This window comes from Podarcis melisellensis, assembly GCF_964234715.1.
Source record: "Podarcis melisellensis genome assembly, chromosome: 15".
In the NCBI taxonomy this organism is placed as follows: domain Eukaryota; kingdom Metazoa; phylum Chordata; class Lepidosauria; order Squamata; family Lacertidae; genus Podarcis; species Podarcis melisellensis.
The window spans coordinates 43,195,795-43,222,141 of record NC_138532.1 but is presented as its reverse complement, the minus strand read 5'-3'; the positions used below and the strand labels follow the sequence as shown (position 1 = coordinate 43,222,141).

Sequence of the window (26,347 nt, the reverse complement as noted above, 5' to 3'; positions counted from 1 at the left end):
TGGTTGGGTCATGTTTGTTGTTATCTTCAGTGTAAAAGGAGTTTGTGTTTTGTTATTAAAACCTTGTTAAAGTTATTTTTGAGTTCCTTGTTATGCATGGTCTCCCCAGCAAGCTCTCTGCAGCGCTACTAAACCCCAAATAGCCAACAGAAAGAACTAAAAAGTACGGCAGAACTAAAGAACTAAAAAGAATGAGCAGGCAGGCGAAGAACAAACAGATCAGTGAAGTGCGACACACACAAACCCAATTTGTGTATTGAAGGGTGAGGGTCAGAAACCTGGAGGGTGCAGAGATCACACCCAACATTCCTCCCCATTATTCTTTTTTTTTTAAAAAAAAGACTTTGACCATGAAGAGGCTGTGGAAATCTTGCCAGCTCTGGAAAAGGTTTGGGCTCCACCAGCCTGGACTCTGAAGCCAGCCCAGAAGCTTCAGGAATTTGGGGGAGTCCAGAAAAGACATCTCAAGAGGCTCTGGAACTAAAATGCAGTTGGTTCAATCAATCAACCAACCAACCAGCCAATCTCCACCTAGCATGTTAGTGGTCAGCAGCGTTTCCTACCAGCCTCAGAAGCCAGCATGGCCATGGAGGACGGAAGTCCCACCAGCATCCTAGACTGACCAAGATTCCCCGTATCAGTGACAAGATTGATGCCCCAGAAACAACCCCCGTCCAGATCTGGAGCTCTGCTAGAAGAGAGCAGAGTAACTACACATTACTTGTCACGATGCAAGAAAAATAACAAATTATCTTAATCCAAGCGACCATGCATGGGAAGGTGATCTGAAGCAATACTGGTGAATGAATTGCAAAAGGTATTTTCAGTGCTACTCCTCTGCCCCCCCACCCCCACCAATAATACTTTTAAAATGTGGCTTGGCAACAGGAAAGAAACCAAGAGTGACAACAATACGATGTGTTTGCATCTCCATTCAAGGCTAGACTGGTTCATTGCATTTGGCTATGGGGCTTCCTCCCATCACCGCTCCCCCCCTCCCCACTGAAAACTGGAAATATTCTACACTTTTCAAAGACGGCTTCACACACCAGAGCAGGCGTCATAAATGTGGGGGCACCCAGGGTTGCAAAGGTGGGATTGCTTAAGGACACAGGAGAATCAAAAACTGTGTTAATCTGACAGCTCCATGGAACCCTGGGAAATGCAGCCTTGTCAGTAGGAGCTAGGGAACTTCCAAGTTCCTTTGATACCCTTGCAATAAGCTAGCCGTTTCCAAGGGTCCCAGGCAAAAGCGGTGGTGGCCATTAAATGCATTTTGAGAGCCATTTTGTTTTGTTTTTAAAGTTCAGCATCTTTGGTAGCCCTTGGTGCAAAAGCAGTGTCCCGGGGGCCTGGAAGCCTTCAAATTTAAGCAAGCCTTAACAGACACCCCTCTTATTGTATTTTTGGCAGAGATTTGGATTCGCAGGTTCAGCAGCTCTCAGCCTGATGAGAAACATCTTCATATGCCAGAAAGAGAACCACTTAGCAAATAAAAAATAAAAAGCTTTTAATGAGCCTTGTGCCTTCCTGACATTTTAGACTACAACTCCCATCAGCCCCGGCAGCTGATGGGAGTTGTAGTCCAAAATATCTAAAGGGTACCAGGCTGGGGAATTATTCCAGCAGCTTTCCCCCCCCCAAAAAAAAACCCCACCCACCCCCATCCTTGGTATTTGCAACACCTACAAAGTTTGTTTTTATGATTACTATTTTAGAATTTTAAAAAAGAGTGTTAAGCAGGCTGGACTATCTTCCCAGCACTTGAACGGGAAAGGGCAGCCAGTGCTGGGAAGGACAGGAAATCTGCAAAAGCTTATATGTAATGTGGAGGCCCGGCCCGTCCCCCCAAAAAAATGATGTGGATGTCAAAAACCCATCAAGGCCGATAAGAGAAGCGGAGTTAAGAGAACAATCTAGCCAGGTACAAAGTATGGAGCTCAACAGGAATCAATATATTTGCCACTGCCTGAAAAAGCCACCAAGACCTTTGCTCTTCGGAAATGAGAGGTCTGCAGTGTTGCAAGAGACCAGGGATGGCTCGGTTTTGCAGTAAGCACACAAACTCTCTTTCTGGGACTCCCGCCACTGCCCCTCTCTCCTCTAGAAGCAAATTCCCCGCTGCAGAGGTGATGAGCCTGTGGTCCGCTCCTAGATGCTGATGGACCAGTTCCCGTCTTCCCTGGCCACACACGTGGCAGATACAGAGTACACACACACACACACCTGGCTTAGCAATACACAATAAGCCTGATAGACAGGAGCTAGTGGGGCAACTTCGGGAACCAAGCAGGACGGAAGGGCCTGACTTTATGGGGATGCCAACTCCGGTTTAGAAAGTGGCCCATTCAGCCCCATCCTGATTGCTGCTCAGCTGCCATGCACCCACCAGCATCTGTGAAGCGCCCAGCCTTTTGCCCTTGCAATTTCCCGACCCGACCGCCTCTGAACGACCCAATTCCTAGGTTCAAGCAATGCAGCACAGAGAGGTCTGGGGTTCTCCCCACCAACATCTCTTGTCTCCCATAGACTTGCACATATTGGGAGATGGAGAGCTGGCTGTAGGCAAAGCAGATCAACAGAGCCACAAACGAGAGCTGGAGAACTCCGGCTGGAAGCTAGAAACTTGTCGGTGCAAGTAGTCTCAACTTCTGTTTATTTTTTTGAAAGATTCTACAGGTTAGCCAAGGGAATAGCATCTCGACAGCTTCCTTTGTACATTTTTATCATCTCCGTAGGAGCATCCGGCTGCGATGCAAACACAACACCGGCGCCCCACGGCATCGAGGAATTTGCTCGCCAGGGTAATGTCCAATAGATAAATCCACTCTCTTCCAGCAAGGCCACATCCTGTCCTATTCCCACCCCTTCCCCCAAATTCTGACAACCAGAGAGAAGGGGATTTAGAGAAAATGGGGGGGCTGAACACCTTTCTCCCCGATCCAGGCACATCACACAAAGCCATCTTGCAAGCAGGGAGATAGCACATGAATTCTCTCCTCTGCAGCTAAGAATAGGGTTGCAGTTCCACCTTGGGGGCCACACTAAAACCTTGACTCTCGTGCCCCCCATTAAAGATGATGGGCTGTATTCAGAGGAAGAACCGGCGAGTCACACTTGCACACATTTTGCCTGTTTTTTGGATTACGGCATGGCTGCTGCGGAGAACCTCTGGATCTGCTGGACTACAACTCCCATCAGCCCCCAGAAAGCACAGCTGATGGACAGGGAGGATGGGAGTTGGGAGGCCAACAATGCTCTTGTTAAGCCACACCAGTTTCCCCAGATGTTCCAGACTACCTCTCCCATCAGTTTAGCACAGGAGCCGTAGCGCAGCACATCTGGAAGGCGCCCGGTCGGCAGAAGACCGGTCCGTGTATTAAAAACATCCCTTCCATGTGCTGCCATCAGGAGCAATGGGCCCTCTGCAGCTGATGGGAGTTCAGCAACACCTGGAGGACTGAAGGCTCCCCACACTGGGGCTCCATCCCTCACGGCTCAACTCCCCACCCCCCACGTCTTTACACACATATAAAACCAAGGAGGGGAGAGACTAAATTCTAATTATTAAAGAATGTCGAGAAGCTTGTGAAGAGAAAACCCCCTCAAAAAATGGGAAGGTTTAAGGGGGCTGAGGGGCAGTTTGGGGAGGAGGCAGGAACATGGCACCCACAAATAAGAGGACCCCCCCCCCGACATCTTACGAGGCCAATCAGAGCACCAGAGGAAAAGCACTAGGCAGCAACACACCAGCCTGGGCTGGAAACTGGTCAAACCCCCATTGGGATTTGAGGGGGGCCTTATTTTAATTTTAAGGGTGGAAATTTAGTAACAGAATGGAGAAGGCAGCTGTTTTTTAAAAAAAAAGGAGGGAAGAACACATCTAGGAAAATGTGTTTTTTTTGGGGGGGGGGAGAAAAAGCTTGCCTTCTTTAAAAAAGGGCTTCACTTGCCAAGCTGATTGAAACTCTTAGGGCATTGGTAATGAATTTGGAAACTTGAATTTGCTTTGTTCATTGTCAAGGAGAGGGTCGACTCATCTCCCCGTACAGCTGTCGTTGTATCTCCCTTCGTTCTACACCTTTCTCAGACAGCCAGTATCTATAGAAAACAAGCCAAGACTTTGCTGTTAACACTTCTATCTATGGCTGAAATGAAATTTATGTCTAAAGGTACCCTGAAAAGGACTTTTACTTTCCTGGTGTGAAGATAGGAATAAGGTTCTGGCTGCTGAATGAACCTTTTCACTTCTACTAACTAAATTTGTATAAAACTCACAGATGTATTTTTATACCAGTTGTTTAACACTCCAACTATGAAATTTTATTAAATTCACGTGATTGCTTTAAAAAGGGGCTTCACTTTAAGATTTATTTTACTTTTTTGGCCAAGAGCAACTTGAAACAGAAGGATCCAAGTTGGGCTTTTCCCTCTCTTTCTTAAAAGGCATTTTAAAAGGACACACCAGTAGTTTTAAGGATAGGCAGTGGAGGTCTGAGCAGGGCTGGGGACTGAACTGGGGCGTGCCCCCCCCCTCAACACCTATTCCCCCCCCCCCAAAAAAATGGGCCACACTAAAGCAAGATGTATCCCCCATCACCACCAGATCTTTGTTGAGTCCACTCTGGGGAATTCTCAGAAGAGCAGACCCCCTTCCATGGGGCACCCTTTCACATAAAGAGGGGCCCCTGCCTATTGGCGCCTCCCCCCCAAAAAAATCACAGCACGACCGCCTTGCCAAACTCCACAGCTTGCCCCCTTGCCAGCCCCACCCCCCCAAATTTGGATTTCTGCAAAAGGCAAAAAAATAATAATGACTTTATTAGAGCTTTTGACGCCACACTTGCAACCTCTTTCCGTTTCTGCTCTTGCGGTGAAAAGCTGGGGGTGAGGGTGGAAGCAGAAGCAAAGCCCAGATCAAAATAAAAATAAAAATACAGACACCCGAAATCCATTAGAAGAGGCCTCTGGATGTCAGACCATAAAAAAAAACATTAATTGCCTGAGGGAAATGAGCTGGGGGGGGTAGAGAAATAGTAAAAGATAAGGCCTGGTGGGTTTTTTTTTTCCTTTTAGAAAAACAAATTCCCAGATAGGAGTTGTAATGTGTGTGAACACATACACACACACCCGGGCGTTATTTGGAAAAGTTAGCAAAGGGCGGAGGGAAGAAATCACATTTTCCTTACGTTTCCAGCTTTGCAACAGAGGACTGACAGAGAACGGGGGAAATGAAAGGATCATCCAGGGGGAGAAAAACTCAAGAGAATACCTATAGGCTGAACAAACTGCTTCGCTGGCTTCTTCCTGGGGATACAGTGCCTAGGGGCAGGAACGGCAATTTAAAACCCCCCCCCCGCCTTTGCCATCGTTCCCTCTCCCCCCCAAAAAAACCCCAAACTCCTGAACTGCTTCTTTAAAATAAAATTAAAAACTCTCCTGGCGATCTGTAAAGTTTTGGACGGTGGCCGTCAAAGATGACACGCTCCCCCCCCCCAAAAAAACCCCATCATAACCGAAACAGCAGGTGTGTGCAGATGACACAACTGTAGTGATAGCATCTTTTTGGTTTCCCCTGAAAGGAGAGCGGAGGGGAAGGCGCAGGGATTTTTAAGACCAATTTCCTCTCCCCATCACACCTTCACTTCGACAAGGGGTGGGGGGAAAGAGATAACCCTCCAGCGCTCCAAGCACACACACACACCCCCAGTGACCCTGCAGTTTTCGGTTTTAGGATTCCAGTAAAACCAAAAGCAACGGTGGGAAACATCAGGGTGCAAGGGGAGGAAAACAGAGGGGCTTCCCGGAGACTTAGTGTGTCGTCGGCGATTGCAGACTCCCGGCGGAAAAACGGCTGGACGCCCCCCCTCTCCTGCAGATGTCCAGAACCGTGCAGGGGGGGCAGTGTCTCTACCCGTTAAGAATTCTTGTCCGCTTTCGAACAGGTTGGTGGCGGGAGAAAGAAGCAGGAGTCTTTTTTTATAAGGGGAGAGGGCAGTGGAGAGGACTCAGAACCGAAGTTTTAAATAATCCCGTAACGCGAGTCTCTGCCATTTCCACGTGAAAAGTCTCGCCGTGCCCGCAGGCCCCTGTTTTCAATTTGTTTTAAAATAACTAATATATATAGATTTATATATATTTATATATATATATAGATTTATATATATATATAGATTTGTATATATTATCCTGCGATTCTAGTTCCTTTTTTGCCGCCCCAGAACTGCCGCCCCGGCCACCCGCTCTCCTGGATGTGTGGGGAACTGCGAGGCTCGCGGCAGAGAGGCAACAGTGGCGGCGGCGACGAGAGAGTCAGCGGCCCTTTGCGGCTCCTATCATTGGTCGGGGTGATCCATGGCTTCGTCGTAAGTGATTATCCTTTTGGGGTCTGGAGAAAGGGGAGAGAAACACAGCGTGTTAGAGGGGGATTTTTCACTGGTGGCAGATGACAGAGACTGTGACACCATGAGACTGGTGTAAAACCAAACCAAATAAAGGTTTTATTTCAAAACAACAAAGCTTGTGGGTGTTTTTCCTGCAGGCAGAGTTCAAACTGCAGCTTTTCTCCTTTTGTAGCCATGGCCGGCTGCAACCAATTAGCCCAGAGCTTACAAAAACTGTTCTTAAAGGTACAAACATGTTTCTGTGCAGAATGTCTCCCAACATAGCGAGCGTCAAGTCAGGTCCTCAAGCGCACAAGGTCCCCTTCCCCGCCTATGCCCACTCAGATCTGTGGAACCGGCACAAACATGGGTGGCCCTTTCTGCATTTGTAGGGAAACGATCTTTGGAACTCCCTGCCAACTGATATCCCCACATGCTCTTTCTGACGCCTGCTGAAAGCATTTTTCTGTAGGCAGACACCTGTCCAGACGTGTTGACATGTGCTCCATTTTCTTTTTTTGCAGTTTAATTTTTTATTATTATTTTTCCGCTTTGCTGGCGACCTCCTTCCCCCCCCCCTCCTTACTCAGGGGAGGCTTGGGACCTGCAGCCGGGACGGGCGTTGTCTTCCTGCACCCCCAACAGCCCTTGTGGGCAGCTGCTATAGCAGCGAAACCGTAAGGTCGCAAATATAGGCCGCACTTTTAACTTTTCACGATTGGAATCTGGGGGGGGGGGGAGTGCAGCTTACATTGGGGCCAATACGGTATAAAAACCCCTGCAAAAATGCTTTTTTAAAAAAGCATTTTGAAAAATACATTGAATTTGGCATAGCTCACCATCGCCATCTAGTGTCACATTTGTATAATGGCACTTTTGCTACTTTTTTTTTTTTACAACGTACCTAAAACGTTTTATTTGCAGCTGTACAGCAGAGTCCTGATTTTAATCATTTTCTGTGTTTCAAATGATTTCTTTTAATGGTTTAGATTGATCATTTTGTTAAATCATTATTCTTGCAAACCTCTTCTGCTTTTTTAAACCAGCTAAACAATGAAACCTCCCCCAGGAGAATTCCCAAACACTGGTTTGTGACGGAGTCTCTCTCCCTCTTGGAAAAAATCTCATCATCCCTGGGTTCAAATTTATACAAGCAAGGAAGCCCTCTGAGCGTCCCAATGGTCTCAGCCTGATCTACACCACAGGGCTGTTTTTGAGGGTAAATTATTGGGGGGGGGTTAATGTTGCTGAATTGGAATTCCCAGCATCCCTGCCCACTGGTCATGCTGGAAGGCCACAGTCCCCCACCATAAGCAGCCGAATTTCCACACAACTCCCGCTACACAAAATAAATTAACCGGCCCTTCCTTCGCAGCGGGGCAGATGCAAAGCAGATGTCGTGGCCATCAAGAGATTCTTACCTTGCTTTTTCAAATTAGAAATTGTTTCCATTTCTGTGGGGAGAGAAAGAGAGAAGAGGGGAAAGTTAAGTATTTCAGATTCGGATCTTTGTGGAGCATTCGACAAAAGGATGTTTCTTCAAGCAATACTCCCCCAATTTCAACAGGATTCCTGAGACACCAAACACCCACTTTTATTTAGCTACACTTAAAGGCTCTCTGGTTTGTCTTGAAGAAAAGGGTCACCGGCCCAGAGGAAAGCAATCTAAAAACTTAAAAACACACAAGATTGATAAAGAAGGCAGCCCTGATTAGGGAAGCTTTTAATGTTTAACTGACTATTGCGTTTTAATATTTTGTTGGAAGCCGCCCAGAGTGGATGGGAAAACCCAGCCAGATGGGCGGGGTATAAATAATAAATTATTATTATTATTATTTATTATTATTATTTGGGGTGGGGAAGAGGGAGAGGACCCCAGTTCTGCAGTCTGCATCTCTGCCAAACTGGCACCCCTCTTTTCCAGCCCATCCTGGGGCTCCCAGCTCCTGCTAGCTGGCATGGCCAATGGCCAGAGATTATGGGTGCTGAGAGTCCAGCCGGAGCCAGGGAGTGTCGGTTTGCAGAAGGCTGCCTTGGCCCATATGCCCCACAGAATCATCAGAGTCCAAGGGGACCCTGTGGATCACCTAGTGCCACCCCCTGCCATGCAGGGAAATGTAGGCATGGCAAGAAAAAGACACACCAACGCCTTTCCCCAAGTCTCTCTGGAACCTTGAGGACTAGGCGCTTCGAGAAAGGAAGAGGCGTTGAATAAATGGCGTTCTACAGGCAGAACCACCCACACCTACTAACTTCCTGGCCCAGGTGTAAGAAACGGGGGCTGTGGCGCTGGATCAGGCCACGGCACTAGGTGGGAAGAAACCGTGTGGCACCTCCCGCCCTTCTGGGGAGCATCTCTGAGCAGCTGCTCCATTTGTGCCACAACCTGTGAGTGGCAGAGGGGGAACCTCAGCAGCCTCTGGACTGCAGCTGCCACCACATCCCCGACTGCGACCAAAGCTGGCCCCTGGAAGGATGTCAGGAGAGCAGAAAGCTCTCCACCTTGGCTGGTTTTCCCCTCTCTATCCCACACTTTCTACCTCCTGCAGAAGAGGGCCTGGCTGCTGAATCAGGCCAGAGCGTTCTAATTTATTATTATTATTATTATTATTATTATTATTATTATTATTTACTTATACCCCACCCTCCCCGGCCAGAGCCGGGCTCAGGGCGGCTAACACCAGTAAAATAACAATAAAAACATAATGGGGGGACCAATTTAAAATACAGGTTAAAAATACAATTTAAACTGCAGCCTCATTTTAATAATAGCCGATAGATCAAAACCATAAGGGGAGGGAAAACATAAGGGTCAGACTGAGTCCAAACCAAAAGCCAGGCAGAACAGCTCCGTCTTGCAGGCCCTGCGGAAAGACGTCAAGTCCCACTGGGCCCTAGTCTCTTGTGATAGAGCGTTCCTCCAAGTCAGGGCCAGTACAGTGGTACCTCGGGTTACATACGCTTCAGGATACAGACTCCGCTAACCCAGATATAGTGCTTCAGGTTAAGAACTTTGCTTCAGGATGAGAACAGAAATCATGCTCTGGCGGCACAGCGGCAGCGGGAGGCCCCATTAGCTAAAGAGGTGCTTCAGGTTAAGAACAGTTTCAGGTTAAGTACGGACCTCCAGAACAAATTAAGTACCGTATTTTTCGCTCTATAAGACGCACCAGACCACAAGATGCACCTAGTTTTTGAAGGAGGAAAACAAGAAAAAAAATATTCTGAATCTCAGAAGCCAGAACAGCAAGAGGGATCACTGCGCAGTGAAAGCAGCAATCCCTCTTGCTGTTCTGGCTTCTGGGATAGCTGCGCAGCCTGCATTCGCACACACATTTCCCCTTACTTTTTAGGAGGGAAAAAGTGAGTCTTATAGAGCAAAAAATACAGTACTTAACCCGAGGTACCTGTACTGAAATGGCCCTGGCCCTAGTTGAGACAAATCTATCCAGCCCAGAAAGATTGGAAAGCTGCTGCTGGTCAGAGTCAAGAAGCTTGGGGTAGATGGGCAAAAGAGTGATCACACTTCTTGGAAGCAAGATGTTAAACTGTTTTTATATGCAACAACAGCGGCAGGAATCTTGTTAGCCCAGAAGTGGAAGCCAGAAGTAATTCCGACGAAAGAAGAATGGCGGACGAAATTAATGGACTAAGCAGAATTGGACAAAACGACAGGAAGGATTCGAAACCTGCAGGACCAGAGATTTACAGAAGACTGGAAGAAGCATATGAACTATTTGAAGAGCAATTGTAACCAACAAATTACACTGGTAGGACTACAAGAAGTTTTGTAAGGAGAAATATGCGAAGTGTTACAAAGTAGAAAAAGATAGATATTGGTCGTGAGTTTTAAATGTAATAGGGAAAGTAAGAAATGCATACTAAGAGATTAGATAGGAGAATTTTCAGACAGGACTGATGGAAGTCAAAAAATTGAATAAGATGTAAAAGTCTGTTGAATTATTGTTGAAAATGGTATGCTAAAAAACTAATAAAAAATTATATAAATATGTGTGTGAGAGAGTGATCACGCCTCTTGGAGGCAGTGAAACACCACTCCGCAAAAGAGGAGTGCTCTGATTTTATTTCTGACCAGCCTGTTAAAAGGGGAGCAGCCTGGAAAGGAAGCCTTCTCCTCCTCTTCCTCCTCCTACAGGGTCCTGCCTTGGGCAGCTTTACCCATGAAGAGCCTGCTCAGCTATAAGGCAGCAGCTTCCTCTGCCCAATGGGGCGGTCGAGACACACGGCACTTCAGCTCTCACACCCCCTGCCAAGGGCTCAGCCCCGGCTGTTGTGCTTCCTGGCGGATGCCCTCAAAAAGCATCGCTTTGGGAAGGACCCAGGGGCCAAGGTGGCGTCTCAGAGGAACAAAGGGAGCTGCCTTAAACAGAGCCTAGCTCAGCATTCTTGACAGTGACCAGGTTTCAGACAGGAGTGGTTGCCCGCCTGGAGACGACATCGGGAACTGAACGCGGGACCTTCAAAGTGGGTGCTCTGACGTCGGGCTGAGGCCCTTCTCTTAATGTCAAGGCCTGCTCCGTATGCAAGCCTCTCCCGGTGACTCTGAGCCACCTCAAGTGTTGCTATAAATACCCACCTCCTTTTTTGCGTGTGTCAGATATTCATTGAAAACTTATCACTACGCAGTTAAAGAGCGGATGTGGTGAGCTTAGATCCATTCACAGAATGGTAGAGTTGGAAGAGGGCAATGCAGGAGTCACAGCGACCCAAACTCTCTTTTGTTCCCTAACAGCTTCCAGATGTTGACAGGACTCCAACTCCCAGTGGCCAGAAAAGCCAGGGACGGTGATAATAAGGAGCCAGGAGACCAGAAACATCTGGGTGGGGTTGCCGCCTCTGGTAGCCCTGCCCTACGGCCCCCAATCTGCAAAAACTGTTAGTGGTGGAGCCATAAACCGGCTAGCACATTTGCAAAGCCAAGTAGGGTCTGATATGGTTTCAAATTGGATGGGGGACCTGGTGCTGAGTTTCCTGCAATGCGCTAGATGCCCCTCACAGTCCCTCCCAATTCTACAAGGCTATGATTTCTGCTGCCAGGAAGGAGAACCTCCACGTCTGGGCGCAGTCTACATTATGGGACCAGCTGCTGCGCTTCAAAAAGACAATTGACATCTTTGCCCCACTAACGAGCTTCCCAGAAGCACCCCTCTGCCACTGGGCGACATCAGGGGTGGGGAACATGCATGGCCCCCCCCAGGCGCTGGGACTCCAAATTGCATTTGGGAGAGATGGGAGTTGTAGTCTGGCGGCGCCTGGAGGGGCTGCCAGAGGCTCCCCCTCCCTAATCTCAAAGGAAGAGGACAGCTGAAGAGGCCCAAGGGGGTGTCAAGAGAAAGCGAGGCTCTCCCCCACCATTCCACCCCCCCAAAAAAACCCCTCCTTCCAGGTGGGGCTGATGGGAGTTCTAGTCGAAAACACCCAGAATGTTGTCAGGTTGGCAGAGGCCACCATAAGAGAGCAGCGAGGCCACCTCCACGACTGGGGGGGGAGCTCCCTTTGCAAATTGCCACTCCCCCCCTACACTACTGAGGCTTGTCCTGGACCCCTTAAAAAGACAACTTTAGAACCAGATGTTCCCCACACCAGCACTTGGGCACCTAAGCAGCTCCCACCATTGGTGAGCTCTGCCCCCTGGGAATTACTGTCGCTCCTGTGAGACCTGGTGGCTGCCACAAAACACAGCAACCCCTATTTTCACATTATTAATTTTTTTCAAGGGAAGGGGACGCAGAAAAGGAGGAGCCCGTGCTGTCTTAAGTACTTAAAGTCTTCCTCTCTTAACGTTTTCACTGGGATGGGATGGGAGAATGAACACGTTGTTGTGAAATGCTGCGAGCCACAGTACAATTTTTACTGCACAGTATTTGCATGGCGAGCCGTCTTGGGGGGTCTGCAAAGCAGCCTATAAAGAACTAGCAGCGCAACTCAACACCTGGATGGGAAAGGAACAGGTGTTTTCCCCACATCCATAGGCTGCAAATGTCGGAATGGCATGGGGCAGGAGAATCAGGGGACAGACAGTGTTGGATCTCTCTCACACACACACACAAATACAAAGGGGCAAGGGAGAAGAAAAAAATTATGAATAAATAGGAATGTTAATGATGCTCTAGCAGCCTCATTCAAATAGCAAGCGAGATGCCACAGCCGTCCATTTTCTCAGACCAACACTCCAACCAGACACATAAAACACATTTATCTTCTGACATCCGCACAGCTGTTTCTCACCACAACACCCGCCCACTTCAATGTTTTCCCCTGACGAAAAGCACCCCAAAACCAAGTGAGATTTGTCTCTTTCCTCCTCCCTCCCAGCCCATTTTCCTTTCGTGCTGCGTTCGAGATTGTAAAAGGCCTTTTTTTTTTACTTTACTTTTTTCCCTCTTAATGGTCCGCAAGATGCTCTGGGACCCCGTTTTTGTCGGAAGAGTACGATTTAAAATAAAAAAACCGTTCCCCAAACCCGCACTAAATCCAGACAGAACCAGAGGCTGAAGAAAATGCCAATGAGGATATAGATTTACCTTGAGTGTGATATAGAACGGCCGCCCTCAGGTCAAAATCACCCCAACTCTCTTTCCTTCCTAGGCCACCCTGGCACCTCAGTTCTTTGGCGGAAACTAACAAATGGTTCGTGGGCGAGGCCAGGCGCCTCTCTACGTGGCAGTCCTTGGAGAGGAAAACAAAGGTGCCGCCCGCTTCGGCCTGGCACTGCCCGCCGAGCCGAAGGGGCTCCGAGAGGAAGCCGCTGCCGCCGACTGCCTCGCCCGCAGCCGCCAGCTTCAGGATCCTGCCAGGCAGCTGCAGGCTAGTCCGCTTGTCCAGCTCATAGGCCTTGGGGAAGGCGGGCGGTTCGGGCCCCGCCTCGGCCCCCGGGGATGCCAGGACGGCCGGGCCCTCCCCCTGAAATGTCACCTCCGCGGCCTGGGGGCCTGCCGGCTTCCTGGCCCCCGCCTCCGGGCCAGCGCTGGGCTCATTGATGAACGACAACCCCCACTGGTTCTGGAAAATGTCGCCCAGGCTCTTCTGGCTGGCCTGAGGCGGAGGCGGAGGCGGCTCGGCCTGCGTGGCGGCGCTGAGCAGAACGGCTTGCATATCCGACGGGTAGATGAACAGGCTGGATTTGGGCGGCAGAGGCTCCGCCGGGGCGCCCCCCAGGCCCGCCACGTCCAGGGGCCCCGCCTCCGAGGCCAAGAGGACCCCGCCGGGCACGAGGAGGGGCTGGGGTCCCCGGTCGGCCCCCGCCAACACCGGCCCATTGGAGAAGCCGGCCGAGGTGACGGATTTCATGGCGGACATGGGGACCTGCGAGAGGCGGCCAGGGGGCTGTGCCTGGGCTTCGGCGGCCGACGACGAACAGAGGGAGGAGGATGAAGACGAAGACGAGGATGAGGAGAGGGTCGGGGAGGAGGCGCTCTGCGCGGCGGCCTTGTTGAGGTTCTCCTTGACTTTGCTCGCGTAGCTGATCTTGGGGACGATCTTGGCGCTGCTGTTGTCCACCGGGAAGACGGGGGGAGGCTTGAAGAGCGTCCAGGAGTCCTCCTTGGAGGAGGCTGCCGGCACGTGCTTGCCCTTCGGCCGCTCCTCAAACTTCTTGCCCGCAGCGGCGCCAGCCTTCCCGTCCGAGTTCTTCCGCGGCGGCACGTCGCCCGGCTTCCCGCGCCCGGCCCCTAAGCCCCCGGCCTCGCACTTCCAAGCCGGCTTGGGGGCGTCCACCCGGCCCCCCGCCTTCGCCTCCCCGCCCTCGGGCTCCTGCTTCGAGGCCGCCGTGCTGGCTGAGGGTTCGTGCGGGGCGGCCTGCGCCAGGCTGAGCGCCTCGCTGCCCTTGGCGCTGTTGCGGCGCCCCTTCCGCTTCTTGGGGGTGGTGTAGCTGCTCTCCGAGCCGCTGCCGTCGTTGTCGGCCCCCCTGGCGACGTAGCCGTTGGCGATGTACCCCGTGGAGACCATGCCGTTGGGGATGCAGAGGGCCTCAGGCTTGTCAGGGGACCGGCCCTCAAAGCCTTTCTCCGGCTTCTTGTCGGCGGCCCCTTTGGGGACAAAGCCTTTGGGCTTGAGCCCCAGTTTCCCGAAGGCACCGCTCCCCTTCACAGTCTGCTTGAGCGCCAGGGCGGGGTCCCCATGGGTCTGGCTGCCGTTGGGGACCCGGGAAATGGGGCTGGCCGCAGCATCACCCCCGTTCAAGCTCTTTGGGGGGGACTCCCGCTCTCCGACGCTGCCATTGAGCTCGCCGTAGCCTAGGAGGAAAAGAGAGGCAGAAGCGTTAAGGTCAGAAGCTGCGCTGCGTTCATGTCCCACCTAGACCGCCCTCTTGCCCGCTAGCAACTGGGACTTTAGGGGTAGACTGCCTCTGCGCCTGGAGGCTCACCGCAGTCATCGCCTGCAAGTGGACACTTGCTGGAAGCAGGGTTAGAAATTAGGCAGGCACCAGGTGCGTTTTGCGACTGGCGTGGGTCCAACTGCAACCATTTGAAGATCCCTGGATGCCAGGTTGGCTGACGGGTAAAGCAAAACGTCCTTAGAGAAGGATCTGAAATACTGCCCTGGAAGCTTGAATTTGTTTTATTCTGTATTGTTTCATTTGATGTTCTAGTGTGTTGTCAACCACACTGAGATTTGTACTTTAAAATATAAAGTGGTATAGAAATGGAATTATTATTAATAATTCCAATGTGAAAAAAACCTGGCATCTAGACATTACATTTATGGCAACCATAACCTAGGTTTAAGGTGCTATTTGGTGATCAGATTATATATCCGAGTTTTAACACTGGCTGTAAGCTGGTTGGGTCAGACTCACAGGGGAAAGGCAGGATATTAAATAAACTCAGCCCATCAAATATTATTATTATTATTTGTCTGTGTGTATTCCAAGTATACCTGGGTGCAGAATGATACAGTGCCTGCCCTCCACCCTAAGGTGCCGGGGTGGGTTACCACAAAAAAAAATCGATTGATTATTTCACCTTTTTCTTTGCGGCAAGGTAGCATATGTGGTTATCTCTCTCCTCCTTTAATCTCCACAACAACCCTGCAAAGCAGGCAGTGGCTGTAGCCCAAGGTCACCCACTGAGATTCCTGGCCTCCCTGAGATCCTAGTCAGATAATAACTGCTACACCACACAACAGGGTATAAAGAACCCCAAACTCTTAGACATGAAAGAGCTAAAAGTTGCTTTTCCTCCTGTTAGAATACCAAACACTCCAATCTATGTGCTCAGTACCCATGCAAGTCTGTTATTTATTCATTTTCCCTCAGGATTTGCACAGTGGGGAGGCGTATGATAGGAGCCGGACCTCAACAGACCACACAATGTGGATGTGCCAAACCAAACAGATTCACAGTAGTATAGGCACTGGGGACTTCAAGCCTGGACTACTGCAAGGCACTCTACGTGGGGCTTCCCTTGCACCTGATCTGGAAGCTGTGGTCAATGCACAATGCTGCAGCACGGTTGCTGACCGAAGTGAGACGCACGACACATGTGCTCAGAGATCTGTGCTGCGTGCCCGCTTGCAGCCAGGCCAAGTTCAAGGCATTAATATTAGCAGACAACATCCTTGCCAGCTTGGGACCAGAGATCTCCTTGCCCCATATAAGCCCACTTGACAGCTTCGCTCTGCAGAAGCTGCCCTCTTACAGGTGCCACACAATCCCCGTTCCATTTTTAATATGTGATATTTTAGTGTATCTTTCATCTTTGTTGGAAGCCACATTTGTAAGGATTAGTGTGGCAGCCCCTACACTTTGGAACTCCCTGCCACTTGACACCAGGCAGGCGCCTTCGCTGCACTTTTCAGCAACTGCTCAAAACATGCTCATTTAGGCATGCCTATCCAGGAACGCAGAACGCCTTCATGTGTATTTTAGCTTATCACTAATTTTATTTGATTAATGTTTTTAAATGCTTGTTTTTAACTGGGGTTTTTTGGGGGTGTTGCATCTCCAGCCCTCTAGCAATGGGGCTCACAGATTCCCCGCAGACTGCAGAGAACTTGGGGGCAGAACTTCTGTCTTATGCTGAGTTCCGGAGTGGGTGGAAACGTCTGCCTGCTCCAAAATTCAACATGACTCAAGATATTCCCCCCACTTATTTTTCCCCTAACAAGGTGGGAGCACAACTCTGCTGCGCCAAGCACAATGCCAAAAACCTCCCAACTGATGGAAACGGGGAACTTTTGGTGCTGAGACGTGGCCCTGCTGTTCCCAAACAAAAACAAAATTATCCATTCCAGGTAGGAAGACTCTGCCTGAAACCCACTGCACTGAGCTAGGCAGACCAACTCTCTGTGTACTCCGATCAAGGCAGCTTCCTGCATTCCTGAGTGCACCTAGGACCTCGTGAATTCAAAACAGATGCTCCACAGCTGAGCCACAGCCCATGCCCAGGAGACCTCAGGCTTATGCAGGGAGCTTTCTTACGCAGAGTAAATCCATGGGCGGCTCAGCATTGTGTTTACTGGAGATGCCATCAGGGATGGAACCTAGAGCCTTCTGGTTGCCAGGCGGATGGTCTCTACCCCTGAGCTATGCCCCTATGCCAGGGGGGCCAGTCCACTGTCCCTCAGACCTTGTGGGGGCCCGGACTATATATATATTTTTGGTGGGGGGAAAATGAAGGAATTCCTACGCCCCACAAATAACCCAGAGATGCCTTTTAAATAAAAGGGCACATTCTACTCATGTAAAAACATGATGATTCCCGGACCATCCGCAGGCCGGATTTAGAAGGCGATTGTGCCGGATCCGGGCCCCAGGCCTTAGTTTGCCTACCCATGCCCTAAAGGTAAAGGTAAAGGGACCCCTGACCATGAGGTCCAGTCTTGAACGACTCTGGGGTTGCGGTGCTCATCTCGCTTTATTGGCCGAGGGAGCCGGCATTCAGCTTCCGGGTCATGTGGCCAGCAGGACTAAGCCGCTTCTGGCGAACCAGAGCAGTGCACAGAAACGCTGTTTACCTTCCCGCCAGAGCGGTACCTATTTATCTACTTGCACTTTGATGTGCTTTCGAACTGCTAGGTTGGCAGGAGCAGGGACACGGGTGGAGCTTTGGGTTAAACTACAGAGCCTAGGGCTTGCCAATCAGAAGGTCGGTGGTTTGAATCCCTGCGACCGGGTGAGCTCCCGTTGCTCGGTCCCTGCTCCTGCCAACCTAGCAGTTCAAAAGCACCCATGCCCTATGCTTTCCAATTCCTTCCCACATAAAAATACCATGCAAAGGCACGAGGGAAACTGGAACCGCAGGACAAGCCTTTATTTTAGTTCATCTGGTAAGAGCAGGAGACTCTTAATCTCAGGGCGGTGGGTTTGAGCCCCATGTTGAGCACAAGATTCCTGCATTGCAGGGGGTGGGACTAGATGACCCTTGGGGTCCCTTCCAACTCGACGATTCCATGATCTCTGTGGCAATTGTAGAGTTTGAAAGGATCGCAAGGTCCATCTAGTCCTAACCTCTCCCTTCCAAGGGAATCTGTTCCACCGTCAAGCAGCTAACACTTAATTTTCTGCATGTAACTATAGCCTTATAATACAGGAGAAAGCTATGAGTTGATGATACAAGCTGCCCCCCCGTTCACCACCGTCCCAGGAACTACGGACTAAGAGAGGGGAGAAAACACCTCCAAGCAGCAGAGGCTGCTCCCAGCTCCAACTTTAAGTGGATTAGGCCAGGGCACCAGCCATTTCCACAGCCTGGAAACTGCTAAGCGCGCAGAGACTCGGCTGGCGACGGATCTTTTCTTCCTGTTAATATTTATTCTGCCGGTGCTATTCTTTAGAAATGTTTAGAGAGAAAGAGAAGGGACATGGGCATAGCAGTGTTGCACGGGGGGAAGGTGATGAACCGGCAAGAAACTTAAGAATCTAAGGAGAGAAAACTACCAGGATCAGGCCCATCTAGTCCAACGTCCTGTTCTCACAGTGACCGGCCAGATTCCTGTGAGCAACCTGCATGCAGGATTCGAACACAAGAGCAACTCTCTTCTCCTGCAGTTTCCCGCAACTGAGATTTAGAAGCAGGCAGAGTAGCCATTGTGGCTATTAGCCATGAATACCCCTCCCCTCCACTGATTTGTCCAATCCTATTTTAAAGCCCTCCATGCCCAGGCTGTCACCACCTCCTGTGGCAGCGAGTTCCAAAGTCACCAAACAGACGCCGCAATTCAGGGCTTGGGAACCAGGAGCATCAAAACCCCTCCCATTATTATTTTACATTCTGGTCCAGATTTTCCAAGTACACAAACAGAAGACGCCCTTAAGGCAGGGTTCGAAATTAACAGGACGCCAGGCACATTTTGCGCCTAAAAATTCTCCATTTGCGAGCACCTCAAAAAGACTGGGCGCCATTTTTTGTGCCTGGCTGACACTCCAGGATTACGGAAATGTAGGCCCTTTGAAGCCTCAAAGTAAGTGTTAAGGATAGACAATTTGTCAAAGAGTTTAACAAAAAAGTGTAGAGTGTTTTGAAAACTGAAGTACGGTACCAGTATTTTTATTGTCAACACCAAATTAAACATGCGTTAACAGTTTCTGCTAAAAATGTGATACTAACAATGTGTCGCTTACGTCAATTGCAACTTAATACCTGCTTATCAAAATAATAAATAAAGAGTTGCTGACTCCCCACCAAAATGGCGACTAGACGTTCTGTTTGGCGCCCACTCAGGTCCCAGGAGCCATTTGGCTCCTCGCTTTTCCACTCTATAGTTTCTAACACTGCCTGGAGGCCTGTGCAGGGAGGGAGTGACCCTCCAAGTTGCGATGTTACTACAACTCCCATCATCCCTGGCCATTCTGGCTGCTGGAAGTTTGAGTCCAACAGCATCTGGAAGGCCACACAGCTTGTGTCCCTCCCCCATCCCCGAGCTACAGCCCTTTCCCCTCAAAATGCAGCAGGGTTTCCAGACCTGATGGCTCTGAATCAAGGATTGAAATAGGAAACTGCCTTATGAAGAGTCCATCTAGCTTGGTACTGTCTACACTGGCTGGCAGCAGCTCTCCAGCTTCAGAAAGGATTCATTCCCAGTCTGACCTGAAGATACCAAGGACTGCATCTGGGACCTCCTACATGCAAAACAAATACTCCAGCCCTGAGCTATGGCTTTTCCCCAAATGCCACTGGACTCCAACTACCTCCATCCATGACCACTGGCCGTGCTGGCTGCTGGGAGCCCGAAAACATTCCAAGGATCTCACAGGGAAAAGACACCAATCTTTTCTCCGCTGGTTTTCACCACGTTATTAAGGTGGTTTTCAAACTTCAGAGAACTGGAACCACTTCTGCATTTATCCATCATCCAGCCCAGACACTGAGGTCCAGCACCGAGGGCCTTCTGGTGGTTCCCTCGCTGCGAGAAGTGAGGTTACAGTGCACCAGGCAGAGGGCCTTCTCAGTGGTGGCACTCACCCTGTGGAACGCCCTCCCACCAGATGTCAAGGCAATAGACAACTATTATACTTTTAAAAGACACCTGAAGGTGGCCCTGTTTAGGGAAGTTCTTAATGTCTGGCACTGTATTGTTTTTGATATTTGGTTGGAAGCCACACAGAGAGGCTGGGGAGACCGAGTCAGATGTGCAGGGTATAAATAATAAATTATTATTATATTATTATTCTTATTTAGGAAACCAAGGACCTGCTACAAATCTCGGCGCGCTGCAAATGATTCTAGGACGCATTCTGCGGGGTGCAATCCAAACAGTGTGGCGTTTCCCCACTAAACCGAGGGTGCGGCCCAGAAGACATCCAAACCGCATCTCAGTGCAGAGAGCCAGCTGTCCGGAGGAGACAAACACTGGTTTTCAGGACTGCCACCTCTGATGAGCCCCAGAACAGTTTGAAAGCCAGGGGTGCACCCATGACTTGCAGGCATGGCAGCCTCCTCTCCCTTCATGCAAAGCGAAGGGTGCCAGGGTTGACTATGAATTCACGGGTGTCGAGAGTCGGGGGGGGGGGGAAAGAGACTTCAAGCCCCAAATGCAGCAGTTAAGTGGCCACAACGGTCCAGCGGCAGTGTGGGAGATCAGCCCATGCCAACGCAATGGAGGGGAAATCTGTGATGTGTGCAGGGCAAATGGCAGATGTTTGTTCTGGAGAGGATCTCCTCCAACTTTGATGCAACATTACAAAGGTCAAGAGGCCTGGGAAGGGGGTCTTTGGCATTTGGGAAAGATGAAAGTACTGTATATCGCTTAGAGGTGCCTCACAGGAAGCTATTCTCAAAGGGAAAATATTATTATAATAATAATAATAATAATAATAATAATAATAATAATAGCCAGCCACCTTGGACTCCTTTGGGAGGAATGGTGTGATATAAACTGAGTAAGAACCCAAGAAGAAAGAGCCTGCTGGATCAGGCCCATCTCAACCAGCATCCTGCTCTCACTGGGGCCGACCAGATGCCCATTGTGGGAAAACCACAAGCAGGGCCTGAGAACAAGGGCATTGCTGCCTCTAACTGTGGAGACACGGCAAAGCCACCAGGGCTGGCCGCCTTCGAAAGCCCTCTCTTCCTCCATGAATTTGTCTAATACAGTGGTACCTTGGGTTACATACGCTTCAGGTTACATACGCTTCAGGTTACAGACTCCGCTAACCCAGAAGTAGTGCTTCAGGTTAAGAACTTTGCTTCAGGATGAGAACAGAAATCGCGAGGCAGCAGCAGGAGACCCCATTAGCTAAAGTTTCAGGTTAAGAACGGACCTCCGGAACGAATTAAGTACTTAACCTGAGGTACCACTTAGTCTTTTAAAGTCACCTCGGTCGGTGGCCATCCCTGCCTCCTGTTCCATAGCTTTGACGCTGCGCTGCGTGAAGAAGAACTTTATTTTACCTGTCCTAAATCTAAATCAGCTTCACTGGATGTCCACGAATTTCAGTGTTATGAGGGACAGAGACAAACTTTTCCCTATCCATTTACTCCATGCTGGACATAATCACGTAAACTTCTATCCCCTAAGCTGAAAAGGCCCAAATGCTGCAACTCCTAGGAGTCTCGCTCTATCTCTGGATCACTTTGGCTGCCCTTTTCTGAACCGCTTTCAGCTCTACAATATCCTTTTTGAGGTGAGGCGACCAGAACTGCACACAGTCAATAAATATTAATGTTATGAATGTCATGAATAAGATCCATGATCTCTGGTGGACCCTCTGTTGGGATGCGCAAGCTTTTGAGCATCCCAGAACTTTCAAGGATGCAATATGTTGTTGCATCTTTTTAAGCTACATAGTCTTTGACCTGTGAAGGCCTTGGGATGACAAACCTTCCACATGATGTTGGACTACAACTCCCATCATCCCCCGCAGCCAGCAGAGCCAATGGTCAGGGATAAGGGGAGCCATTGCCCAGAAACATCAGGAAACAGGCTTGTAGGCCTGGCTTTTTAAGCAAACCTTCAGGTTAAATTAGCTTCACTGCTGCAAAATTTTGGGGTGCAAAATTTTGCTTCTGTCTGACCTGCCACCTTTAAATATTGTTACCATGAACCATGTGAAGAGTTCCTGACCTATAAACAATATATAAATTTCTGTTATTAGTATTTCGTACAAATACCCATCTGTGTGTTTGCGCACACACTGGTTCCTGACTAAAACAACCCGAAAGAGAGGAATCGAATCAAAGATTTTCCCCACAAGTCCTCTTCTGTCCACTTACTGAAGGTTTATTTGGAGAGACAGGATGGGGAGAGTTTTCTACAGAACAGGGACATCAGTGTCCTCACACCTTCCTATCCATGAAAGGAAGGTTTTAATGGATCACTAAAAAGGGAGAGGGGAGTTTACGGCTCCTGGACCACCATGCACACTTCATGTCTGGGGGCTCATTATTTCAGAATTGGTCACTTATAATGCCCATGAAGAGAACGCAGGGAGGTTTCATTCAAGTTTTTTGCCAGCTGCAGGGTAAAGATCTGGACCACGCAAAATCTGGCCAACATCCTCCGCAAAATGATTTTAATAGGAAATGCCCCATATTGTATTGGCTTGAGGGACATAACTGAGGGTTGGGTTTGTTTCTTAAGCATTCATGTTTTCATACAAAAATACGATGGGAAGTGGTTGCCTCAGCTGAAGAAAGCAGCTGCCCTACAAGGAATTTCATCTAGGGCAGGGATGTCCAACTTCCAAGAGACTGCGATCTACTCAAAGTATTAAAAAAACTGGCAGTGATCTGCCCATGAGTTGTTGAGGGGTATTTTGGGAAGCCAAAGTTCTTGAGCTTTTTTAGGGGGAGCGGGAATCGACCTGGCCTGGGAGGTGGTGATCTACCTGGGACATCTCCATAACCTACCAGTAGATTGTGGTCTACCTGTTGGACATGCCTGATCTAAGGGGAACCTGGAGTCTTCCAGATGTTGCCAGACCACAGCTCCACCATCCCCGAACCACTTGCACATTGGCTATAGGAAGCCCAACAACTTCCAGGGGGCCACAAACTCCTCTGATCTGGCCCAGAACTGTCCACTCTTCCAGGCAGTTAGGGCTCAAAACATTTCAGGAAGAGGCATCCCTTGGACCTGCTTAAGGGTCACATCCATCCCCCAAAAGAATCCTGGGAACTGTAGTTTGTTAAGGGTGCTGAGGACCACTAGGAGATCCTTCCCAGAATTACAACCCCCAACATCCTTAACAGACCACAGCTCCCAGCATTTTGGGAGGTGGATGGGATGGAGAAGGCCATGACTGTTCAACTGGTGTAAGGGGGCTTTAAACACTCTCTGTGCAACATCTGCCTCTCTCCCCATGGCACCCACAGCTCAAGTCCTTGCTATACATTTGGGGGCTCTGGTACCCACACAAATCTTCCCAGACACTTTCACAACGGAAGCCCTTGTGGCACTGTGGCTCAAGCGGCACACTAGGTCTAGGAGACCTGGGTTCGAATCAGCCAAGAAGCAAATATTTCTCTCTCTCTCACACACACACACATACCCAGCCTCCTTGCAAAGCTTTTGCAAGGATAAAATACAGCAAGGAAGAACCCCTAAGCTCCTATGAGTGGGGTAGTAACAACAATGGAACAAATCCATCTTGGGAGATGGTGGGCTCCCCTTTGCTTAGGCTTGGCCACCCTGGTGCCCCCCCAAAGATGTTTTGGACTACAACTCCCATCAGCCCCAACCACGTTAGCCAAGGCTGAACCAGATGACCTTTGGAGCTCCCTTCGGCTTGCATAACAGAGATTATTATTAGGGAGAAGTTGTTGATAATTAGAAGAAAACAAGCTGCTGCAGGTTAAAAGCACGGGGTTCAAAAATCCCCCCCACGCTAACCAGGTGACCTTGGGAGCAATCACCTCTTCTTCCTAGCTAGCCTACCTGGCAGGGTTGTTAGGGCAAAACCGTGTGAACATAACACACGACCCCAAATCCCTTGCAGGGGAGGGGGAGGCAAGACTTTCAACCATCATCTTAACAACCCCCCCCAAAAAACCTGCCTGTCCTTCTCAGGTTTCCAGGTCTGCCTTGCGCCCCTAAAAACCCACCCCGTCTCCCCAAAGCGAGTCCCCTTCCTCCATCCCGCGCCCCCCAAAACCCCTTGTTGCTTCCAGACATCCTCCCGCCGCCCCCCCCCCCAAGCCCCCCCAGCCCCCGACGCCGGCGGACAATGGCGCGGAGCCGGCCGGGGGCCTTCTAGGCCCGAGCCAGGCCAGGGCGGTGGCGGTCTCGGCGGCTCGCCTCCCGCCCAACATGGCGGCGAAGGCCCCGGCGGAGGAGGAGAAAAAGGCCCGGGAAGGAGGCGGTCTCGCCGGCTGCCAGGCCTCGAGAGCAGGGGGTCCCTCTCGGCCCTGCGAAAGGACCGGCAGAAGGGAGGAGGCCTGGGCGGCAGACCCGGGTCTCGGCGCTCCGCTGCCGCCGCCTCTTCCCGGGCCCAGCCAGGCCCAAGACCCCCGCCCCAAACAGAGCCCCCTCTTCCCCCCCCCCGGAGAGGAGAAGCACCGCGCTCGGGCCTAAGCGAGGCCAGCCTCGGCCTTCCCCCAAAAGTACACATTTAAGCCTCCCCAATGCACACGCCATCATTCCCAGCCCCCCAACCCATGATTCACATATCCCCAGCCCCCCACTCACCTGCCCACGACTCGCCCCCCACCTCCAACCCGGTGCTGGCTTGAGAGTCTCTCTCTCCCGACCCCCCGGCAAAATAAGAGATATTTGGGAACTGGTCGCCCTAAACCCCCTCCCATACATTAACTAAGGGTCGCTCCTGGCTCGGACTGGGGGGTCCCAGATATTTCCCTCATCTCCCCCCAAAAGGTGCAATGCTGTGTCTGCGGCACGAAATGCCCCCAGCACCAGAAATAATATGATTTTTCTGTCTCTCTGCATCCCCAAAACAGCTCCCACATTTCAGGTTGTGAAGGTCCGAGTGTACCCTGTTAAAAAGTGAAAGCCAATAAAGACCCTCTCTACTGCCTTCCCGATTCTGATCCGGGATCTGATTTTTCCTCCCAAAAAACGAGAAACCACGAATCCCACCACCATCCTGGTTCTGACCGGGATCCAGTGGGAATCTCCCCCTCCCAAACCTTCCTGGTAGCATATTTTTATTCTTCTTGTCCCCCCAAAACGAGTTGCCTTCCCTCCTCTCCGGCCCCATCCGAGGCAAGCCGTGGGGAGACAGACTCCGCTCAAGGTCTGGGATGGCGAGGCAGCATGGAAACACCGGGGTCTGGCTTTCTTATCCCCCCCCCCCAAAAAAAGGCCCAGATCCATACTTCTGCCCCTGAAAAAAACTAGCCATATCCGCTATCCAGAAAGCGCTTTCCTCCCTCCTGGCAAAGGGGTCCCCCTCGGCCTCTCCAAAGCGCGTAAAACGCCCGGAGACCTCCAGCCGGGATCTCCCCCCCCCAAAAAAAAGAACTCGGGGGTCAAGCCGTTTGGCCCCCCTCTCAAAGCCCCCCCCGTCAACCGCCCGCATGCCTTGTCCCCCCCAGCCCCGATATGTGCGCCCCCGACCGGCGGCGCCGCCCTCTCCACCCCTCGCCGGCTTTTTGCGCGCGCCCTGGGCCGCCGACCTGCTTTCTTCCTGGGCGCGTCGGGCTGCTGGCCTGCTCCTCCTCCTCCTCCTCCGGCGCCGTGCTTGGGCTCATGCTTGAGGGCTTGCAAAGGCGCCTTCGGCGGGGCCTTGGCGGGCGCGCTGCCCTCGGCCAGGTGCTGCTGGTGGTGCTGGTGGTGGTTGTGGTTGTAGTAGTAGTAATGGTGGTGGTGGTGGTGCTGGTGGTGGTGAGGCGCCTGCTGCTGCTGCTGTTGCTGCTGTGCTGGCTGATGGCCGGGCTGCTCCTCCATTGAAAAGCCACGGGGCCTCCGGATGATGATGGCGGCGGCGGCGGCTGGCTCTCCCCCCACCCCCGATCCTTCTGGGGCCCCCCTCTCTCCGGATCCTCCCTTGGTTGGCTGCACCGTCCGGGAAAAGGGGAGTCTCTCTCGGCTCGCTCGCTCGCTTCCCGGACGCCCCTGCCCACAGCCCGCCGGGTGGAGCGCGGCGCGCAACAGCCAGCCACCCAGCCCGTCTGCCGCTCCGCTCCCGGCCTGGAAAGAGAGCTGGGGGGTGGAGGGGGGGGAATCCAAGCAGACTGACAACCGATCTCCAGCAATCAAGAAGCTTCCGGGCCTCGCTGGCCCCGCCCTAGCCAGACCCCCCCTTTGGTTTTTTGCGCCCCCTTCTTCTCCTCCGGTATTACTTCCCAATTGCCAAACTCCCTCCTCCTTCCAGCACCATCATTCTTGGCACGGGCTGGGGGGGTCCTCCTTCCCGTGGTTTTTTTTTTTCCCCTGGGCTTCCCGGGCTGCTTTCTCCGGCCAAATCCAACGTCAGCACTTCGGAGTCTCGCCTCTTTCTTCCCCGGCAAGCCGGCGTTGGCGAAGCGGCGGCGTTGGTGGCGGCTCCCCTCGATCCGGCTCTTGCTTCGCTAAAGGCGCTTTCGCACGCAGCCCCGCCGCCGCTG

At 51.1% G+C, this 26,347-nt stretch overlaps 1 protein-coding gene and 1 long non-coding RNA gene across 2 annotated transcripts; one reads left to right on the top strand and one right to left on the bottom strand.

Annotated features, from left to right (window-relative positions):
• Nucleotides 1-2,663, top strand: LOC309358038. The gene is made up of 2 exons (XR_014163296.1): nucleotides 1-554; nucleotides 593-2,663. It is a non-coding gene; the product is annotated as an uncharacterized lncRNA (long non-coding RNA).
• A 2,138-nt stretch (nucleotides 2,664-4,801) lies between these two features.
• On the bottom strand, nucleotides 4,802-26,347 carry NUFIP2 (nuclear FMR1 interacting protein 2). Its single transcript, XM_081890362.1, has 4 exons — nucleotides 25,418-26,347; nucleotides 12,929-14,638; nucleotides 7,805-7,837; nucleotides 4,802-6,388 (listed from the first exon to the last, which is right to left on the bottom strand). Exons 1-4 carry the CDS (start codon nucleotides 25,686-25,688, stop codon nucleotides 6,336-6,338), a joined length of 2,067 nt encoding a protein of 688 aa, XP_081746488.1. The 5' UTR covers nucleotides 25,689-26,347; the 3' UTR covers nucleotides 4,802-6,335.